The sequence below is a fragment of the Saccostrea cucullata genome, unplaced genomic scaffold (genome assembly GCF_032062105.1).
Source record: "Saccostrea cucullata isolate Sc308-1 unplaced genomic scaffold, CSIRO_AGI_Scuc_v1 ctg4933, whole genome shotgun sequence".
Lineage (NCBI taxonomy): Eukaryota > Metazoa > Mollusca > Bivalvia > Ostreida > Ostreidae > Saccostrea > Saccostrea cuccullata.
The window spans coordinates 32,972-51,748 of NW_026937451.1; the positions used below are offsets into that span (position 1 = coordinate 32,972).

General features: G+C 32.2%; 1 protein-coding gene across 1 annotated transcript; it reads right to left on the minus strand.

The window, feature by feature from the left end:
* Positions 1–1,342: 1,342 nt before the first annotated feature.
* Positions 1,343–13,589, minus strand: LOC134248222 (uncharacterized). Its single transcript, XM_062730634.1, has 7 exons — positions 13,566–13,589; positions 13,369–13,412; positions 12,499–12,547; positions 10,016–10,149; positions 9,709–9,902; positions 5,016–5,158; positions 1,343–1,464 (listed from the first exon to the last, which is right to left on the minus strand). The coding sequence occupies exons 2-7, from the start codon at positions 13,402–13,404 to the stop codon at positions 1,343–1,345; spliced, it is 678 nt and encodes a 225-aa protein (XP_062586618.1). The 5' UTR covers positions 13,405–13,412; positions 13,566–13,589.
* Positions 13,590–18,777: the final 5,188 nt, after the last annotated feature.

Here is an 18,777-nt window from a genome sequence, read left to right on the forward strand (position 1 = left end):
ATAGAATCAAATTTAAATTTTCTTCCTACTATACGTACTACGATTACTTATTTGACCCTTACTCTTACAAAAAGTGGGTCGGTCTTTCAATGAACATATTCAGTATAGTATAAAATTATGTCTGAAAAAAAGAGGCCGCTATTCCTGTGTGCCCAGACAAATAAATAGGGAGTTTCCATCATTGGAACGGGTGATCGGATCCGGCCTTCAGAATTCGATTGATAAAGTACTAAGGACTATTGAAGAATCTCAAATAAACCGACCCGGGTTTGCTTACCTAATTTTACCAACACTCGTATCGAACACCACACCACCTAGCGTTATAATGCCGCACTAAATTTTGACGGTTTGACAACATTGAATATGCTTTTAATTGTTTGCGTGATTGAAATAACATTCGTAGTAGAGAAAATCCTAATAATTTATTTAAGAAACTGTATAAGTTTAAAAGAAAGTAGAATGAATTAACAAGAATAAAGCAAAATAGAAGTAAGGACAAAATGAAGAATGATAAAAGTTCGAAGTGAATTGTAATAAAGACGAATATGAATACAGTAAAGTGACATATAATTACAATAATAACAAAGCATAAAGAAGTAGGCAGAATAAGAATAAATGCAGGATACATAGACTTTTGGCGGTAATTCCCTTCCATACTGATGAGCACAGGAATAATAATCTAATTCGACAAGGCCCCGGGAAGTACTTTAGAAATCAAGCAAATAGCATCCATGCAAATACGTAAAGGAGCCTATATCTTGCTTCTTTGAATAGTATACTACAAAAAGATTAAAACCTGACCAATGAAATCCCTCCTAACAAAATAAACAACCAATCCTTGGATACAATACAAATGAAAAATTATCGAATACAAATAGAGATTTTACAATACAAATAATTGATTATACAATGCAATCGGAAAAATAGAATGCAATTGAAAAATTACAATTCAAATGGTTTTTAACAGTACAAATAGAAAATTCAGAATACAAATTTAAAATTATACAATTCAAATGGAAAATTATACAATACAAATGGATAAATTTATACTACAAATAAAAATTATGCAAAACAGATGGGAAATTTATAATTCAAGTGGAAAAGTATACAAAATAAAATTATACTTAAACATGAAAAAGATCGCATATTGCAACGTTTGACATATGCCATAGTTATAATTGAATGTATGTTTTAATGGTTTGTTGATCTTAAGAACAATATACTTTTTTTTAAAACATCAACTCTGACGGGCATTTCTTAAAATTCACCCTTATAATTCTTCATACCTGTACCTACAATAACCCTCACTCATAAAGGTATACCATAATCATATATTTATAACTTACCCATTAACATTCCACAACTCCACCCTATGGGGACTGGAAGTTTTTGGTACTAGTCCTTTTTCAATCCAAGGCTCATCGTAGGCATTACACTCCTCGGGAATTACGGTGTAATCTTCCTCTACAGAAAATAAAATAACTTAAATGTTCTGAACCCCTAAATAGAAAAAAGGGAGGACCCAATGGACTTAACTGATGCCTGAGTTTAACACAATTATAAGGATCCATAGAGAATAATATAAAACAGTACATGAAGCTATGTTGCCCGATAATAAGATCTACAGGATAGTCAGGATCAAGAAGAATAAATAGTCTAGAATTCAGCAACAACTCATAAATTAAATTCTAATAATTTTTTCCCCACTTTTTATTACAAAAGATTCTTATTAATACCAAAGAGCATATAAAAAGAAATTTTCCATGAATGCATTTTACTAATAATAAAAATTGCCCATCCCAACAATGACCTAGGGGGCCCCGAAATTAAGTTTACTATAGTAAACTACAGTAAAGAATGGAGGCGCACAAGGCGATGTCAATCCCCCGCTCTGAGAAGTCATTTCTCAATTCTAAAAGTTCATGAAAGCTATATTTTTCAAAATCATATGGTTTATATAGTCTTTTACTCATTTAATTCTGTATTTCATTGTTTTAATAATTCATTTTTTCATTCATGTTTTAACATGTTTAAAGCTATGTTAAAACAAAAAGAACGTATGATTCGAACTCTCTCCATAGTGCAGGGTTTGGCACAAGACCGACCACTAAGCAACGAAGTATATGCGTTATCGATGTCTGTAAGTGTGATTTAAATGAACGGGTTTGTTGAAGCTTGTATTTTTCAGAAAAGTTCCATTTTCATATAAAATAGGTACAGATTCCATTTCTTTGGAAAAATGAAAGATTTCACATTTACGTCTCTATAATTTAAGCCTTGACGAAAAATGGAGACTTGATCCATTCATGTTCAAAATTCATTTTTTATGGCTCTAGTTACATCCATTTCCTTGAACACAACCAGAAGAGTCCATTTTTTCCGTTCCCTTGGGTACCACCGGTAGAATCCATTACATCCGTTCCGTTGGTTACCAGCAGAAGAATCCTTACATCAATTCCCTTGACCACAAGCAGAAGAATCCATTTCTTCCATTCCTTCGGCTACCAGCGGCAGAATCCATTACATCCGTTCCCTTGGTTACCAGCAGAAGAACCCGTTAGCGTCATGGCTTTTCCTAGGTCTCATTGAACTGCAGGATACATGGTCTTCTTACAGGCTGTTTTTTTATGGCTGAATCGAATTTTGCTAGAAGCTCGCTGCTGATCCTGTTACTGAGTATCTTCCAGGGCCAGTGGCCAATAATTGAGCTTCCGTCATTGTGCCATTGCTATATTGATTCTACGTCATATACTATTGATAAAGTCGACGTAGACCATTGTCTTTGTAATACATTGCTACGTGCTCATTGCAATTCATATCATTGAATATCATTGTGTATCATTGAATATTAGTGTATCATTGAATATCATTGCCTATCATTGAATATCATTGCCTATCATTGAATATCATTGTACCCATTGTGTAAATACATGTATACACTTTGCGTACATAATTGATTGAATGTCATTGTTTATCATTGAATATCATTGTACCCATTGTGTATTAATTTATTCAATATACACTTTGTGTACATCATTGAATTGATACTTTATGTACATCATTGTAGAGATACCTTGTGTACATCATTGTATTCATTGTATTGATGATTGATTTGACTATTGATTTGACCATTGATTATTGATTTTGTCTATTGATGATTGATTTGACTATTAATCAATAAAGCCATGACAAAAACTGCCAATCATTCTTAATCTATTTTGTCGACATAACTTGATTTTTCATAAATTTACAATAGAGAATACATGACAAATGTTATTGCTGATATTTCAATTTTGCCTGTGGACACTTTCATGTCATATGATATTTTTATACAAGTACATGACCTAATTGTGTTATTCATTTGTACACATATACATGTTTAACTACTAAATCATTTTGCTGAAATCTTACAATTTAATTGTACTCATTTAAGAATATGTTAAATACATGTATCGACAAATGTTACTGACTTGTTTGTATATTTTCTTGTTTTGAATGTACACTGTGAAAAATAAGTTATTTCTTTTGATGAAAAAAAAATTATCAAAAAAGTTGTATAATCATTAATATAAGATATTTTAAAATATTTAACCAATGAAGATAGATCATTGTAATGTAATGAATTTTCATCTAAAGCAGAAATATCTGATTTTTATATGTGTACAAGAATGTGAAAAATATCGAAAGAGAACACACACAAGTGTTTCATATGATTTACATATGATACCCTTTTTATATGATTCTCATATGTAAATGGCTTGACACACATAAACAATTCATATGAAAATCATATGAAGTTATTTTCATACGATTCAAATATGTGGATCATATGTAAATCATATGATTTGCTTCATATGATTCTCATATGATGCCCTTTTTCTATGATTCTCATATGAAACCAATCATATGATACTCATATGTGGATCATATTTGGATCATATGTGGCTAAGTTGCCTGTGTACAATGACCTTGTCAGCAAATACAATTTATCATTGGGTCAAATGCTGACTGACGTTTTTCATACCAATTGTTATAGTGCATTATTTATACACTGAATTGACGACGGATTTTTTTCCCGTTATGTCCTGATCATAACAACGAGCACACGGCGGGTGTGACCGGTCGGCAGGGGATGCTCATTCCTCCATGGCACCTGATCCCACCTCTGATGTTTCGGAGGTCCGTGTTTGCTCTGCTCTTATTTTGTATATTGTGTAATTGACTTTGAGATTGATTACTGTTCGTTATCTCCATATCTTTCTTGTATTGTGTTTTCTTAATCCAATAAATTACCTGTAGCCATCCAATAAGACCTTAAATACTGTCTTACTAAATACTAAACTTATTTGACAGTATCAGGTAAATTATTGGACTGTTGTGGGCCTTGAAAAAAATAGAAAGTGTCAAAAGAACAGAAGATGATGTCATTCTAATGTTTCAAATATAATTTTCCCCTTGAGTGACCTGTAAAAGGACCGATTGGAGGTTTAAGTTTGTTTTCCCGTCTCCCTCGCGTCAGTTATACTCGGGACACGAGAATATAAACTCTATTTAACCCCAACTTTGTCTTATTTCAAGTAAAAAAGGAAAAATCCAAGGACCAAGGACATAGGAGTTGCTGGGCGTAAGGCACATACCAAAGCTATTCACCAGGCGTTAAAAGACTCGCCATATTACATGTATAATTACGACCACTAGCATGGCATCTGATCCCACCTCTGATGTTTTGGAGGTCCGTGTTTGCTCTGCTCCTATTTTGTATTGTTTATTGAATTTTGATCTAAAATACTCTTCGTTATATCTCCATATGTTTCATGTACATTACCGGTTTCTTATGAACTTAAGTCAGATAAAAATAAATATATCAGTATTGTACAAAAGGAAGGTTTCTTTTAATTGATGAATTTGATTATTAGTCCCCATAATAATTAAGTACTGGTATCTTAATGTACCATCGACAAAACCTTGACGTTATTAATAGATTTGAAAAAACAAATAAGGCATTATTTCCTCACCTCCCATATATTTGATGAACATGTAGAATTCATCTCCTATGTAGACCGTGTTGATGTCAGGAGCTTTCATATTGTTGACTGCTTTAAAACGCATCTCAACTGAAGCGACTTCTTTGTAGTTGTTTGGAAGTTGATTATAAACACTGAAGAATATTTATGTTTATCTTAAACATATATCGCCAGATAGCAATTTTAAGATCGTTTCGTATATTCAAAGCAATAAACACATTTATAGACAATATTATACGTAGCTGAATCATCGTAAAAGAACCACTTGGTATTCGTAAGAAGTGGGATAGAATGACAGAAGGACATCTAGGCAGACAGCTAAACAGGTACACGGACAACGAATAAGAAATGTAGAGTTTACTCTGGTTTAACCATCAAAATATACATTTACTTTCTCCACATTTACAAGCTTTTATCTATTTGCATCAAGTTTTTGATTCTTGGCACTTATCAAAAACAACATCTAGATATTCATTTTTCAATCAGAAATTCAAGGAAATTCAATCAACTTCGGACAACTTCTGAGTACAATTAGATTTAATGTTTTAACAAAATATTTTAAATTACCATTGACAATGCAAGGAAAGAGCCATAGCGCATTTGATAGTCACTTTCGCCTACTCTATAGTAGTGATTTTTTAAATACTTTGTTTAACCAAAATTTTGTCAAACAATGTTAGTTTATACATGGCTTAAAGCAACTCACATAAAAATAATACTCAATTATTAACATTTCCCTCTTATGATAGTTATAAAAATCGTTCAGTTTATATGGAGAATATAGCAAATACTGAGGTACCTCCCTAAACAATGACAAACTGTAGGAAAAGACCACCCTTAACCAGAGAAACAACTTCTGAATAATTTTATTTGGATATGACTGCACTTCATTATGTTTAGATAATTTTGGTTAAAGGTGGTCTTCATATTGAAAATGTTGAAAATATGTATTTAATTTTTCTTCTAAAATTATTTCAAAATTAAACAATATGTCTTAATTTTATTCATAAGAATATTAATTCTTCGTGGCGTAGTGGTATGATTGCTGGATTGAAGAAATAATAATGATCGTGAGTTCGAGTCTCACAGCGCGTGTAAACTTAACAACGATTTTATTTTTTTTCTCTGTGTGCATTTTCCTATGTTTTCTTTTATTATGTACATGTATTTTATAATACATACATATTTAAATAATTTTTAAAAGAGATATATAATACAACATTACACATTGAAAATGTCTTGGGGAAAAACAGTCTTAAACTATTTTAATGACCCAAAGTCATAGCTTCTAGCCTGTTTTATTTTTAAAATTTACAAACAATCTTGTTTAGAATAAGAGTATTGGACAAGTAAAATTACTGTCATGCAACAAACTTGCAACTATGAAAATATAACGCTGGTTCACAAATGATTATGTATACTTGTAGTTTGATTTTGATACAAGGTACATGTATCTATAAATAGAAACAGGTGATTTCCTTTTAAATACTCGAGTAGGCCGAGTCGTCGGTAAGGCAGCTATGGCTCTTTACGAGTTTCATCTTTTATTGAAAAAGTAGCTGTCTGTGATATTAAAAGCCTGTAATTTATCGTGGTGATTATAAATAAGCAATATCTTAAAAGAAACACCGTTGTTTTTTTTTTAAGGAATATAAATTTCCTTATTTTCTTGATATTTGATATGTAAAAAACTAAATATCTACATTTTGTTCCTTTAACATAATTATTCTACGCTCTCTATAATATTATGTTTAAAAGTGCATTCCCCTTTTGATGATGTATTGATGTTTTTTAATATATGATATAATTAACCCATTTCACAAATGCTTATATTAATCTATAGAGTCATCTTTCAATTTTTTTCTTGTTGAATTGTGCATAAAACCGACCAGTATTGAACACTGTACAACTCTGTACAACTTCATACAATTTAAATATTTTGCAACCCACTCTGATACCTCCCAGATGATATTCTGCATTACAGTCTAACATATTCGAGGTTCCCAGGTTTTAATATGGTAAGCAAGCATAAAAAACTCCAATGCTCATACACATATTCGCTAATGCTCGTATGTGTATCAGTTATTTTAATCTGTGAAATATCCTGGAGAATGCTATCAATGGATGTTCACGACTGCATTTACTTTCTTCATTTGCAGGTAAAATTAGATAAGCCATGATATCCGTCTCTTAAAGTGGCTGTCTTCCTTGTTTTTATTGCTAAGATACATGTATACTGAAAAGTAACTGATATACACACACTAAATACGAACACTACATGTATATCGTGTTCCGTACGCGTCCATCAAAAGTAGCAGGGAATCACAACTTATACAGAAAACTTTTCCCTGTGGCTACAGGGTTATAGTATACAGTTAAAGAATATCATTGAGGGAGTTAGCAAGATTCCAGATTCCCAAGACCAGGGCTATTTCCCAAGGCAAAGCCAAGGGAAATAGTCCTGGCAGAGGGGAACTGGAATCTTGCTAATTCCCGCAATGATATACTTTTTCAAAAACTGTTTTATTATACCGATACAAATTGTAAAGATCGCCTTTTAGAAAAAATATTCATTTACAGTTTAAGTAATCATTATTCTAATAACTAAATGAAATCACATTTTGTTTTTTTTTTTAACTAGACGATTACGGATAACCGCGAATTAGCTTTCGACGGAAGGCTTAGCTAAAAAAAAACAAAAAAAAAACTAACGCTCGAGGATCAGCATGACTAGCTTTCAACGGAGGGATTAGCTCAAAAACTAACGCACGAGGATTAGCCGATTCACAGCGATTTCTAGGGAATTTTTCAGATCTAATCACTTAATTTTGTTTAGGGAAAAATCAGTAGAGGTATAAAAAACAACGGAAGTGTTTTCTTGAAACATTGTGTTTTAGGATAATAAACGAGTTAACTGCAACGTTATGCAGTCTAAATATATTTTTTACCGTCATGCACAGTGTCAGTGTAGTATAAATTAACGTGTTTTTGTAGGGACATTTTTAAATAGAAATTTCGTATTCCTATAGAATGGGTTGAATTTTTCTTAAAACCAAAAAAAAAAAATTATAGTCATTTAAATATAATCACAACCTTTGTTCAGAAAGACTAAGGCAATTGATATATTCAAAAATCATTTTTTATATAATAAACCCATATTTTACCAAATACGCTTTGTTACAACGCGAAATGGAATAACAACGCGAAATGTAATAACCCTAGATTATTACGTTTTGCGTTATTACATTTTGCGTCGAGATCAACGCAAAATGTAATAATGTGCTTTTTCGTTGTTACATTTTGCGTTATTTTATTTTTGCACTGAAAACAACGCAAAATGTAATAATACAATATGTAATAAAACAAAATACAATTATTTTTTTTGATTGCGTTTAACAAAAAAAAAAATCATAAAATTTATTCAAAATATACATAAAACCAACATGGGAGACACGCTGTACAAAATATTTAGAACTTAAACAATGAGACCAACGTTAGGGTTTTTACGGACATAAATACATCAAAATGTATCGTTTTTCTGACTCTGACTTCAGTTATATTGAATACACTGTGCTAAATTATAAAGCATTAATTTAACTTTGATTGGCATATTTTTGATAGTCTTATTAAATTTCTAACCAATAACACAAAATTTATTTAATTACCATAGGTTCATTATTAACTCTTGATATGCATGTTTGGCATGTGTACATTGGTTAACAAAGAAGTGTATGTGTGTGTCAAGCGAGGAAGGACAGGGATAGAGTGGAGTGTTAACTTAGTATGTTTATCATTGTATTACTATGGACATGCAGAATCAATCCATTATATTATAAGATGGAGAGAAAGAGAGGGGGGTGTTTTTGGATGTCTGCAATGCTGTTGATTTGTATGGAACAGTATGGTATCACAATTGTCAATAAACCCCTTCCGATATATATTTACACCTGCTAGTACAAATAAATAGGTTTTCTTTTAGATTCATTGCATTTGTCTATATAAAAAAAAGAAGAAAAAAAAAAACAAAAGTACACTGGTCAATACCCCAACAATCCCATCTACACACGCGCGTTTCTAATTTGCAACACCTATTGTTTGAATACATTTACTAAACTGATTTTAAATACATGTAGCTTATTAAATCAATATATTATGAAATTCATTAATCGTAAGAAATTGCATAGATCTATATCTGTTTTTTTCTCCATTTTGTTTTATTTTCTCTTCATCGGCCACTACTCTATTAAAAATTGTACTCAATCTGGCTGACCAAAGAGTGTGTTATTACATTTTGCGTTCTTGCTTTTTGCTTAATCTCGACGCAAAATGTAACAACGCAAAATGTAATAATCCAAAAATCGTGTTATTACATTTTGCGTTATTACATATTGCGTTGATCTCGACGCAAAATGTAATAACGCGAAATGTAATAACCCTCAAAAGTGTGTTGTTACATTTTGCGTTGATTTCGACGCAAAATGTAATAACGCAAAATGTGATAATCCATGTTTATTACATTTCGCGTTGTTATTACATTTCGCGTTGTAACAACGCTTTCATCGTCAACTTAAGGATTTGAATCATGTTAAAGTTGTAAATATATTTCACTTCAATGCAACAAATAATTGAAAAAACATTAACCAAACAAAATCGTTAGAAAAGTCAAGAAAAAAAATATATTTGCCTTCCTTGAAACACATGTGCCACCGTTTTATTGATTCCCTCGGGTGGAATATCTTCGCAAGTGATAACAAATTGATGTCCACGGTGTCCTCCAATTATATTAGAGGCACTGCTACTATCTGTAGCAGGAGGGGGCTCTGACACGCCATCAAAATCATAGTCGTAAACACTGATAGTGGCATTATAATGATTTGTCTTTAAAAAGAAAAATCAAAGAAAAAAACAAACGTGTGAAGTTTGATTTATAAGTAAAAATGATAAGAAAAAAAGTCATAATATTGAAATAAAACATAAATGTAAATGCATACCAAACATGACTTAATCAAGTAGACATGGGAAGTTTGATCATAAGTGCAATTGCATTCACTTTCCGTCGTCTCAACTTTTATGGTACTTTTCTCATGCACTCCAAAGAATTCCACATCACCGTTTTCCAAACATCCTTGAAAAAGAATGATTAATCTTTTTTGTCTTTATCTTTGCACAAAGGCAGCCAAATTTTCATGAAATACTCTTCAACATTATTTTTAATGCATGCGTATGAAACCCCTGGACTGTCTTATCATGAGAAAATTGAATTTATGATGTGCATTTATCATTTTTTGGTGTGCTTTTGTCATTATGTGACGTGATTAAGTAATTATGTGGTGCGCATTTGTCATTATGTGAAGTGCCTATTTCATTATATCGTGTATTTTCAAAAGCCAAATACATTCATGTGTGGTGCAAATATCTTTGCGTGATGCGCAAGGTTTATCGTGATTGAAACATTTTCCTTTTACATTTAAAACAATGGATGTTAAAAAAATTCAGTCATAGATATATAATTGAGAAAAAACAGCATCATATTCGAAAATTTAATTTCATGGACTTAGCATCACTTTTTCCCAATCACAAAGTTTTACTTTTGAACACCACCACCATCATCACCACACTTTTTGTGCATTATATATAGTCAATAATAATAAATAAGGGCAATGTAGTAGTTTGTGAATAAAAAAAATTGGAACAAATAGAAATATGCCCCCCTCCCCATCCAAGAAATATATTTTTTCGAGTTTGACATCCCTCTTTTCTTGCTGGTTAATTTTTTTTTCCAGTAAGTTTTTTTTTCTAGTTTAATATACCTCAGCCAATCCACTCTTCAAATAGGTTTCATGTTTCAAAAAGTTTAATTTTCCCCTATACTTGTCAAAAATAAAATCTGGGATTTATTTTCTTGAGTAGGATGGAATTCCCCTTTAAATTCCTGGATCTGCTTTTGTAGTATATAGGCAGATACTACGAATAGGAAAGAATTTCACTCTGGGAGAAATTAAATTCAATATACTCAAAACCAAAATATTTGTTTTAGGGTTTATTTAAATTAAAATATAGTACATGTATAAGAGGAATATTTCAAACAATAAATCCATGTTCGATTATTTTTGAGTAATTTGATTTGAACATATTTTATTATGCAAATACATAAATGGATTGGGCAGCAGGCATAGCATATATAAGCCCTCTCCATAAGTTTTTGAGTAATACATTGTTATACATAGTATAAGGAAAAAAGATGATGCCAACATTAACAATAAATATTATAAAACTTAAAGATCACGAAAAGAACACGACGTAATGGCTATTAGTACATGATCTTATGAAAAAAAGACACATCACATACAGACAAAAGCACATCACATAATGATAAAAGCACATCGCATAATGATAAAAGCACATCATATAATGATAAAAACACATCACATAACGATAAAAGCATATCACGTAGTGACAAGAGCGAACCACATAGTGACATAAGTACATCACACGTTGATAAATGCCATCACATAATGATAAAAGCACAACACGTATTGACCTTTGTACACCCCATATTGACAAAAGCACATCATAAAACCATACAAGCACATCATAAATGACAAAAACACATTACAAAAAGATAATTGCATATCATGAATTTAATTTTGGCATGATAAGGCAAAGTGAAGTTTGGAATAATAAGAAATAGTCTAAGAATAAGATATACAATGTAGTAAAACAGTGGCTCCGATTAAGCCACAAACCCTTTTGTCACTTAAATCCGACACTAATTTAATGTATCGGCGGTATATAATCCCCAGGGTGCATTTAAATTTGAACAACTTAGAAACCACATTTTCCCGGAAACATTTACATAAGTTTCATCTTTTCTAGCACAATGGTTCTTGGAAAGATTTTTTAAATCACCATTACCAGAATTTTTAAAAAAAATTCTACCTGGTAGAGAAAATCGCCTTTTATTTGAACAAATAATAATTAACTTTTCCCAAGAATACTCTGTGCAATGCTTGGTTTTTATTTTCCCTGTGGTTCTGGAGAAAAAGATGAAATTGTAATAAGTTAAGGACCACGTTTTCAACATCGACAACGATAACAGCAATAGACAACGAACAAAATTTTGTCATAAAAGCTCACTTGAACTTTTGATTAAGATGAGCTTACAAGAGTTAAAATCGTAAAATGCATTTAAATCATGCCGAAATAGAAGAAAAGGAATCCGCAATTATTCTGAATTGAGCCAACCACATGAATATAACTCACAACTCTAAGATTAAATAATTTTACTCATAAATCAAATCTTTTATGAACCCAGACATTTACAGGTATTTAGTCAGGTCAATTATGGTAATGAAAAAAATTTGGTTTTTTTTTTTTTTTTTTTGAATGTTACAATAAAATACTGAAACTTAAGGAAGCAAGGAAAAGATTCTGAACATTTAAAAATTCGAAATCAAAAGATAAGAAAACTTACTGTAGCTATAGTTTGGATGCTCCCAGTCCGCAAAAGTCAGGTATAAATTCTGAAATATGTTCGATGTATCATTTTCTTAATTTTTTCACCACCATATTTCAAAAAATTCTAAACATCGAGTTCATACATTTTGTAAGTTCACAATTCTTATTTGAACCACTTCAATAAATGCAATAATAAGCTTAAGATAACAAAGAACCGTCTTTTTTAATTTTAAGGTGACTTTAGAAAGTCCTTTCTTATGACAGTAATAAAAAATTGTCTTTAAGATTTAAAATGCTTTAATTCAATTTACATGCATAATAAAAACTCGAAACATGCTAAAGTACTATATTTCTATGTATAGTATTTTACTTTGTTTCGTAAACAATAATATCTACTAAAATCAAATACATGTAAAGCAAACTGATTCTCATCTAGCATAGTATTTCAAACGTTGAGGTCGGCCGCGTGGCGCAGTGGTTAGAGCGTCTGCTCTAGATTAGCGGAGTAAGGAGTTGATCCTAGCTTACGTCGCGGTTTCGAATCCCACCGTGGGATGCAGAGACCGGTCCTTCGGATGTGACCGTATACGTCTATACCGAGATCCCGTGTCACAGTAGGTCCTGGACGAAAAAGATCTCTCCCTGCTCAATGGCCGTAAGAACCGACCATAGCACGAAATTTGCACCTCTCCACCCGGCAAGTGGTGGCGTCTCCATATGGGTGAAAAATTCTCGAGAGGTGGGATAAACAACATACAACAAACAAACAAAAGTTGAGTTCTTAAATATAGAAATAATAACATTTTATTTTTTATTACATTCTTTCAGAAATATGAGTTAATGTTGCTATTAAAATTGACTTTTAATTTGATAACATAGTACTTACGGATAGTATAAATGCAAACAACAAGAATGTCTTCATCTTTCTTTCTGAAAAGTGGATAAATAAATGAATAAAATATTATTGCTTTTGCAAATAACAAAAACAACTTATTATGAAGACACCAACAAAGTAAACCTTTCCCGTTTCAAAGAAAATTTCTTTCTGATGAAATGTTTATTTAGATCAATCCTATCGCTTACGTTTATCACAGCTATTTCTCGGAATATCGATGTCCAAAGCTTCGTTGAACTACCCATAATAGAACTCATATGACTGCATATTTGTACAGTTTATCTATGATTCAATTATACGACCTATTTTTGAGATTACCTAACTTCACCGCATGAAAGTTGCTTTTATGCATTTTCTTTAGTCTGAACATCATTAAAATATAAGATAAATGTACGTTAACTGCAAAAATCTTTTTAAAATGGGTAGATAATAAAAAAAACTGCTGTCGATTCATAATGTCTTAGGAATTTCATACATATAATACTGTAAACAGTGGATACTCCTTCTTAATCTCAAAAGATTAAGAAAATAATAATAATAATAATATTAATGATAATTATACAACAAAGCTTTTCTCCATGTCTGATTATGATCAATGTCCTGAATGTCATAAATATAGGTTTCATAACCAGTGCGATTTATTAACCTTTTTTAGGTCACCTGAGTCACTCAGGTGACCAATTGCTATCCGTTATCGTCCGTCGTCGTGCGACGTCCGTCGTGTGTTAACATTTGAACATTTTCAGCTTCTTCTCTGAAACCACTAAACCAATTTCAACCAAATTTGGTATAGCATCTTTGGGTGAAGGGGAACAAAAATTGTGATTTTGATGGTCCCCGCCCCCCTGGGGCCTGAGGGGTGGGGCCAAAATCACTAAAATTAATGAAATGTTTAAAAATCTTCTTCTTTACTACTGGACATTAAGCAGGCAAACAGCTGGTGTGAATTAATGTAATGAGCATTGAGTCCTCTACCAAAATTGTGAAATTCATGACCCCAAGGTCAGGGGTTCTAATGCTAGGGTGGGGCTCTATTGATTGTATAGTGAAAATGCATTAAATCTTTGAAAATCTTCTTTGCTGCTCCTGGGTATTAAATAAACTAACTAAGTACATAGTTATGATGAGCAGGAGTGCCTTTTCAAAAATTGTGAATTTTATGACCCCAGGGTCAGGGTTCTAGTGTTAGGGCGGAGCACTATTCATTATATTGTGAAAATGCATTAATTCTTTCAAAATTGTTTTCTCTGTTCCTGGGTATTAAATAAACTAACTTAGTATATACGAGGGGGTATCAGAAAGTTCGTAGACTAGCGCCATAAAATTAAAACCGCTTTAGGTACAGCAATGAATTTTAATATGATTAGTAAGCATCATCTTTTCTATCTATAGAATAAACCACAAATTATCAATTTTATTTTTTAATAAATTAGTAATGTTTTTGTAAGTAATGGTATGTCCACACGGCGCAACCTCGGACACGAAGTTTTTGCGACTTATGTGTAACTGAGATAAACTCTTTTGTTATGAACATTTGACGTCCAACAATCCGGTAAATCCAGTTATGTGTTGGGACACTCTTGGTCCATAAAATATGGAATATCTACCTCATTCTGGAAGTTATATGACATTTTATCGTAAATTTTGCATGCAGTGTCCAAATAAATAAGGTCTTGAAAATGACGTCAAAAGGGGTGAGGGGTTTCCTTTTCCAACATTCCATAAAAATTTGCCCCTGAAAAAACTTTTATAGACCTAGAAAATGTTTAAACTGGCTACGGAGAAATAGCATGCATCCAGAGTGCTTGTTTTTTACTGCCAAAATAGATTCATAGAGAAGATTGATGCTCAGTTAATGTCGATTTGTAGTCAAGGTGTGAAAAATCAATCACGTCAAAAAATGACGTTGATCATGTGTGGTAGATATTAGACTCCAAAAAGCAAAATATGATGGCACAATCAGGCGAGGGTCTCTCCAAATGTATAAATCAATTTGCAGTATCATATCCATTGAAAGCCGCTACTCATGACAATGTAAAGTTATATAAACAAGACGGGGTTAAGTTCTTACTTAACTCCAGGGAATCTCATCAAAATAAGTGTGTGAGGTAGAAGAAGAGGACATTGAAAAACAATCGCGTTGTCGGACGTCATGAAACTAAACGGCGGCAGCGCCGGGTGATCATGTAATGTCGTTTTTATTTTATAATAATTTGGCAAATAATGAACGTATCAAGCTGAAATTTTCAATATTTCTTTATTTTTTGTTAATTTATGTTCCCCATAAATTTTGAAAGCACAGACTACATAGTACTAATTTTATAGCCTCAGTCCACGAACTTTTTGATAACCCCTCGTAGTTATAATGCCTCATTTAAATTTGTGAATTTCTTGACCCTTGTTTCAGGGGTTTTGCCATTTGATGTAAGGGGGGACGGCTCTTTTGATTATATATTGAAAATACATTCATTCTTTGAAAATCGTTTCCTTTGCTCTTGGGTATTATGCTAATGATCCAAGTTTATATATTTATGATGAAGTAAGGTGCATCTAGCAAAATGGTTAATTTCCTGCCCCCTGGATCAGGGGTATCGAGGAGGTGGGGGTACATGTACATAGTCTGAAAATAAATTAATGCTTTGATATCTGCTCTTTGGTATTAATCAACCATTTATGATGAAATGAAATTTATGATAAAATTTCCAAATATTTTAAATACCGGTATGTGGCCCCAGGGTCAGTGGTTCCTTTGGGGTGCACAACTGGTAATAAAGTGGAAGAGCATTTTCTCTTTGTTATTCTGATCTACCTCTGGGTATTACGTAAATAGAGTAAGCATGCTTAGTTTATAATTAGGATAAGCAATGGTGCCTCTTTCCAAACTTTCAGAATTTCATGGCCTCTAGTTTAAAATACAAACCAAATTCAATTGTTGGAAAGTTGTTACATGATACTCAAGTGACCTATAAGGCCCGTGGGCCTCTTGTTTATTTTAGTTCCTTATTTTTAGCTCTACTGGTCAGAGACCAGAAGAGCTTATGCGATAGTAATGCGTCCGACGTCTGTCCGTCTGTCTGTCTGTAAACAATTTTTCAAAATGCTACTCCTCCTACAGTTTTGGCCCGATTTCAATATAACTTGGCACACAAGTAGACTACACTAAGATACATAATTCTGTATATCGATTTTTGATTTCGATGAACGGTGTTGCCGTGGTTACTAAAAATAGAAATTTCTGTGATATACTTTCAAAATGCTACTCCTCCTACAGTTTTGGTCTGATTTCATTATAACTTGGCACACAAGTAGACTACACTAAGATACATAATTCTGTACATCGATTTTTGATTTCGATGAATGGTGTTGCTTTGGTTACTAAAAATAGAAATTTCTGTGAAATACTTTCAAAATGCTACTCCTCCTACAGTTTTGGTCTTATTTGAATATAATTTAGCACACAAGTAGACTACACTAAGATACATAATTCTGTGTATCGATTTTTGATTTCGATGAATGGTGTTGCTTTGGTTACTAAAAATAGAAATTTCTATGAAATACTTTCAAAATGCTACTCCTCCTACAGTTTTGGTCTGATTTCAATATAACTTAGCACACAAATAGACTACACTAAGATACATAATTCTGTGTATCGATTTTAGATTTCAATGAACGGTGTTGCCGTAGTTACTAAAAATAGAAATTTCTGTGAAATACTTTCAAAATGCTACTCCTTCTACAGTTTTGGTCTGATTTCATTATAATTTGGCACACAAGTAGACTACACTAAGATACATAATTCTGTGTATCGATTTTTGATTTCGATGAACGGTGTTGCTTTGGTTACTAAAAATAGAAATTTCTGTGAAATACTTTCAAAATACTACTCCTCCTACAGTTTTGGTCTGATTTCAATATAACTTAGCACACAAATAGACTACACTAAGATACATAATTCTGTGTATCGATTTTTGATTTTGATGAACGGTGTTGCCTTTGTTACTAAAAATAGAAATTTCTGTGAAATACTTTCAAAATGCTACTCCTACAGTTTTGGTCTGATTTCAATATAACTTGACACACAAGTAGAGTACACTAAGATACATAATTCTGTGTATCGATTTTTGATTTCGATGAACGGTGTTGCCTTTGTTTCTAAAAATAGAAATTTCTGTGAAATACTTTCAATATGCTACTCCTTCTACAGTTTTGGTCTGATTTCATTATAACTTGGCACACGAGTAGACTACACTAAGATACACAATTCTTTTTATCGATTTTTGATTTCGAGGAATGATGTTGCCATGGTTACTAAAACTGTAAATACTCTAAAAGTTTATCAATAGCTACTTCTGCAGCTGTAGTCTTATTGCAGTATCTTGCCACAAAAAGAGCTCAATCAAGCATCATTTTATTTATTGCTGTTGTAAAGTTTTAATAACTATTCTCTGTAACCACTTAAACTTCGTTGCTACGCATGGTCACCGATTTTGATGAAACTTCACCCATGCTTAGTACTTGACACCAGAAACAAATATCAAACAAAATTTCGTTGCTAAGTGTCTCGGTTGCTATGGCAACAGCCGGAAAAGTTTGAAAAATCGAGATTTTCAGCCACTTTAAATCTTGACTGTGGCTTAATAAAAACTAGAAAAAGCAAACAAACCATTCTCACAAAAACATGACACCTTGATGTTACTTATACTGTAAAGAAACTGTTTAGAATATATCTCTAAGTAAGTGGTAACCAAGGGTACATTTGGAATACATTTAAAATGCTGAAATATGCTGAAAAACACTCCATATTTACTAATGGTAGGTGTTACATGCTCAAACTCAATCAACGACTTAAGAAAAACAATGAAAATGTTTGACCTTAAGTATATAAGTATAAGCAATATTATTCTATAAATAACTTTAATGGTTGCCATGGTAACATAGTGTAACCATGCAAAACCAGTAACTAAGATTGGGTTAATGCTACTGTCTTGAGGAAAAACATGAAAATTTAAGACTGGCAAATATACATCCTTAGGACCTTGCAACACCAAAACCATAAGAAATATTGGGTATAATTGCTACTTTGCAGTGTTACCATGGAAACAAAGTACCAGTGCTTAAAAGTGAATTATTATTCGCTGCATTAAGAATCAAATTGCCATATAATCAAGAAACAAATTAAAGGACTCAGCTTGAATAGTACTTATCTGTTAGAACTGAAGTTGAATATCATATATTGATAAAACTTGACGAAGAAAACAACACTGTTGCTATGGTTACCAAGAAGGGAAAATGTTCGATTTTGTGAACTTTATATCAATATTAAACCCTGTGTGCCAGCTTCTTGCATCCAGTTAGAGATTGGATGATAGTCAAAATTAAAAGTCAGGTCAGCTGTTAATA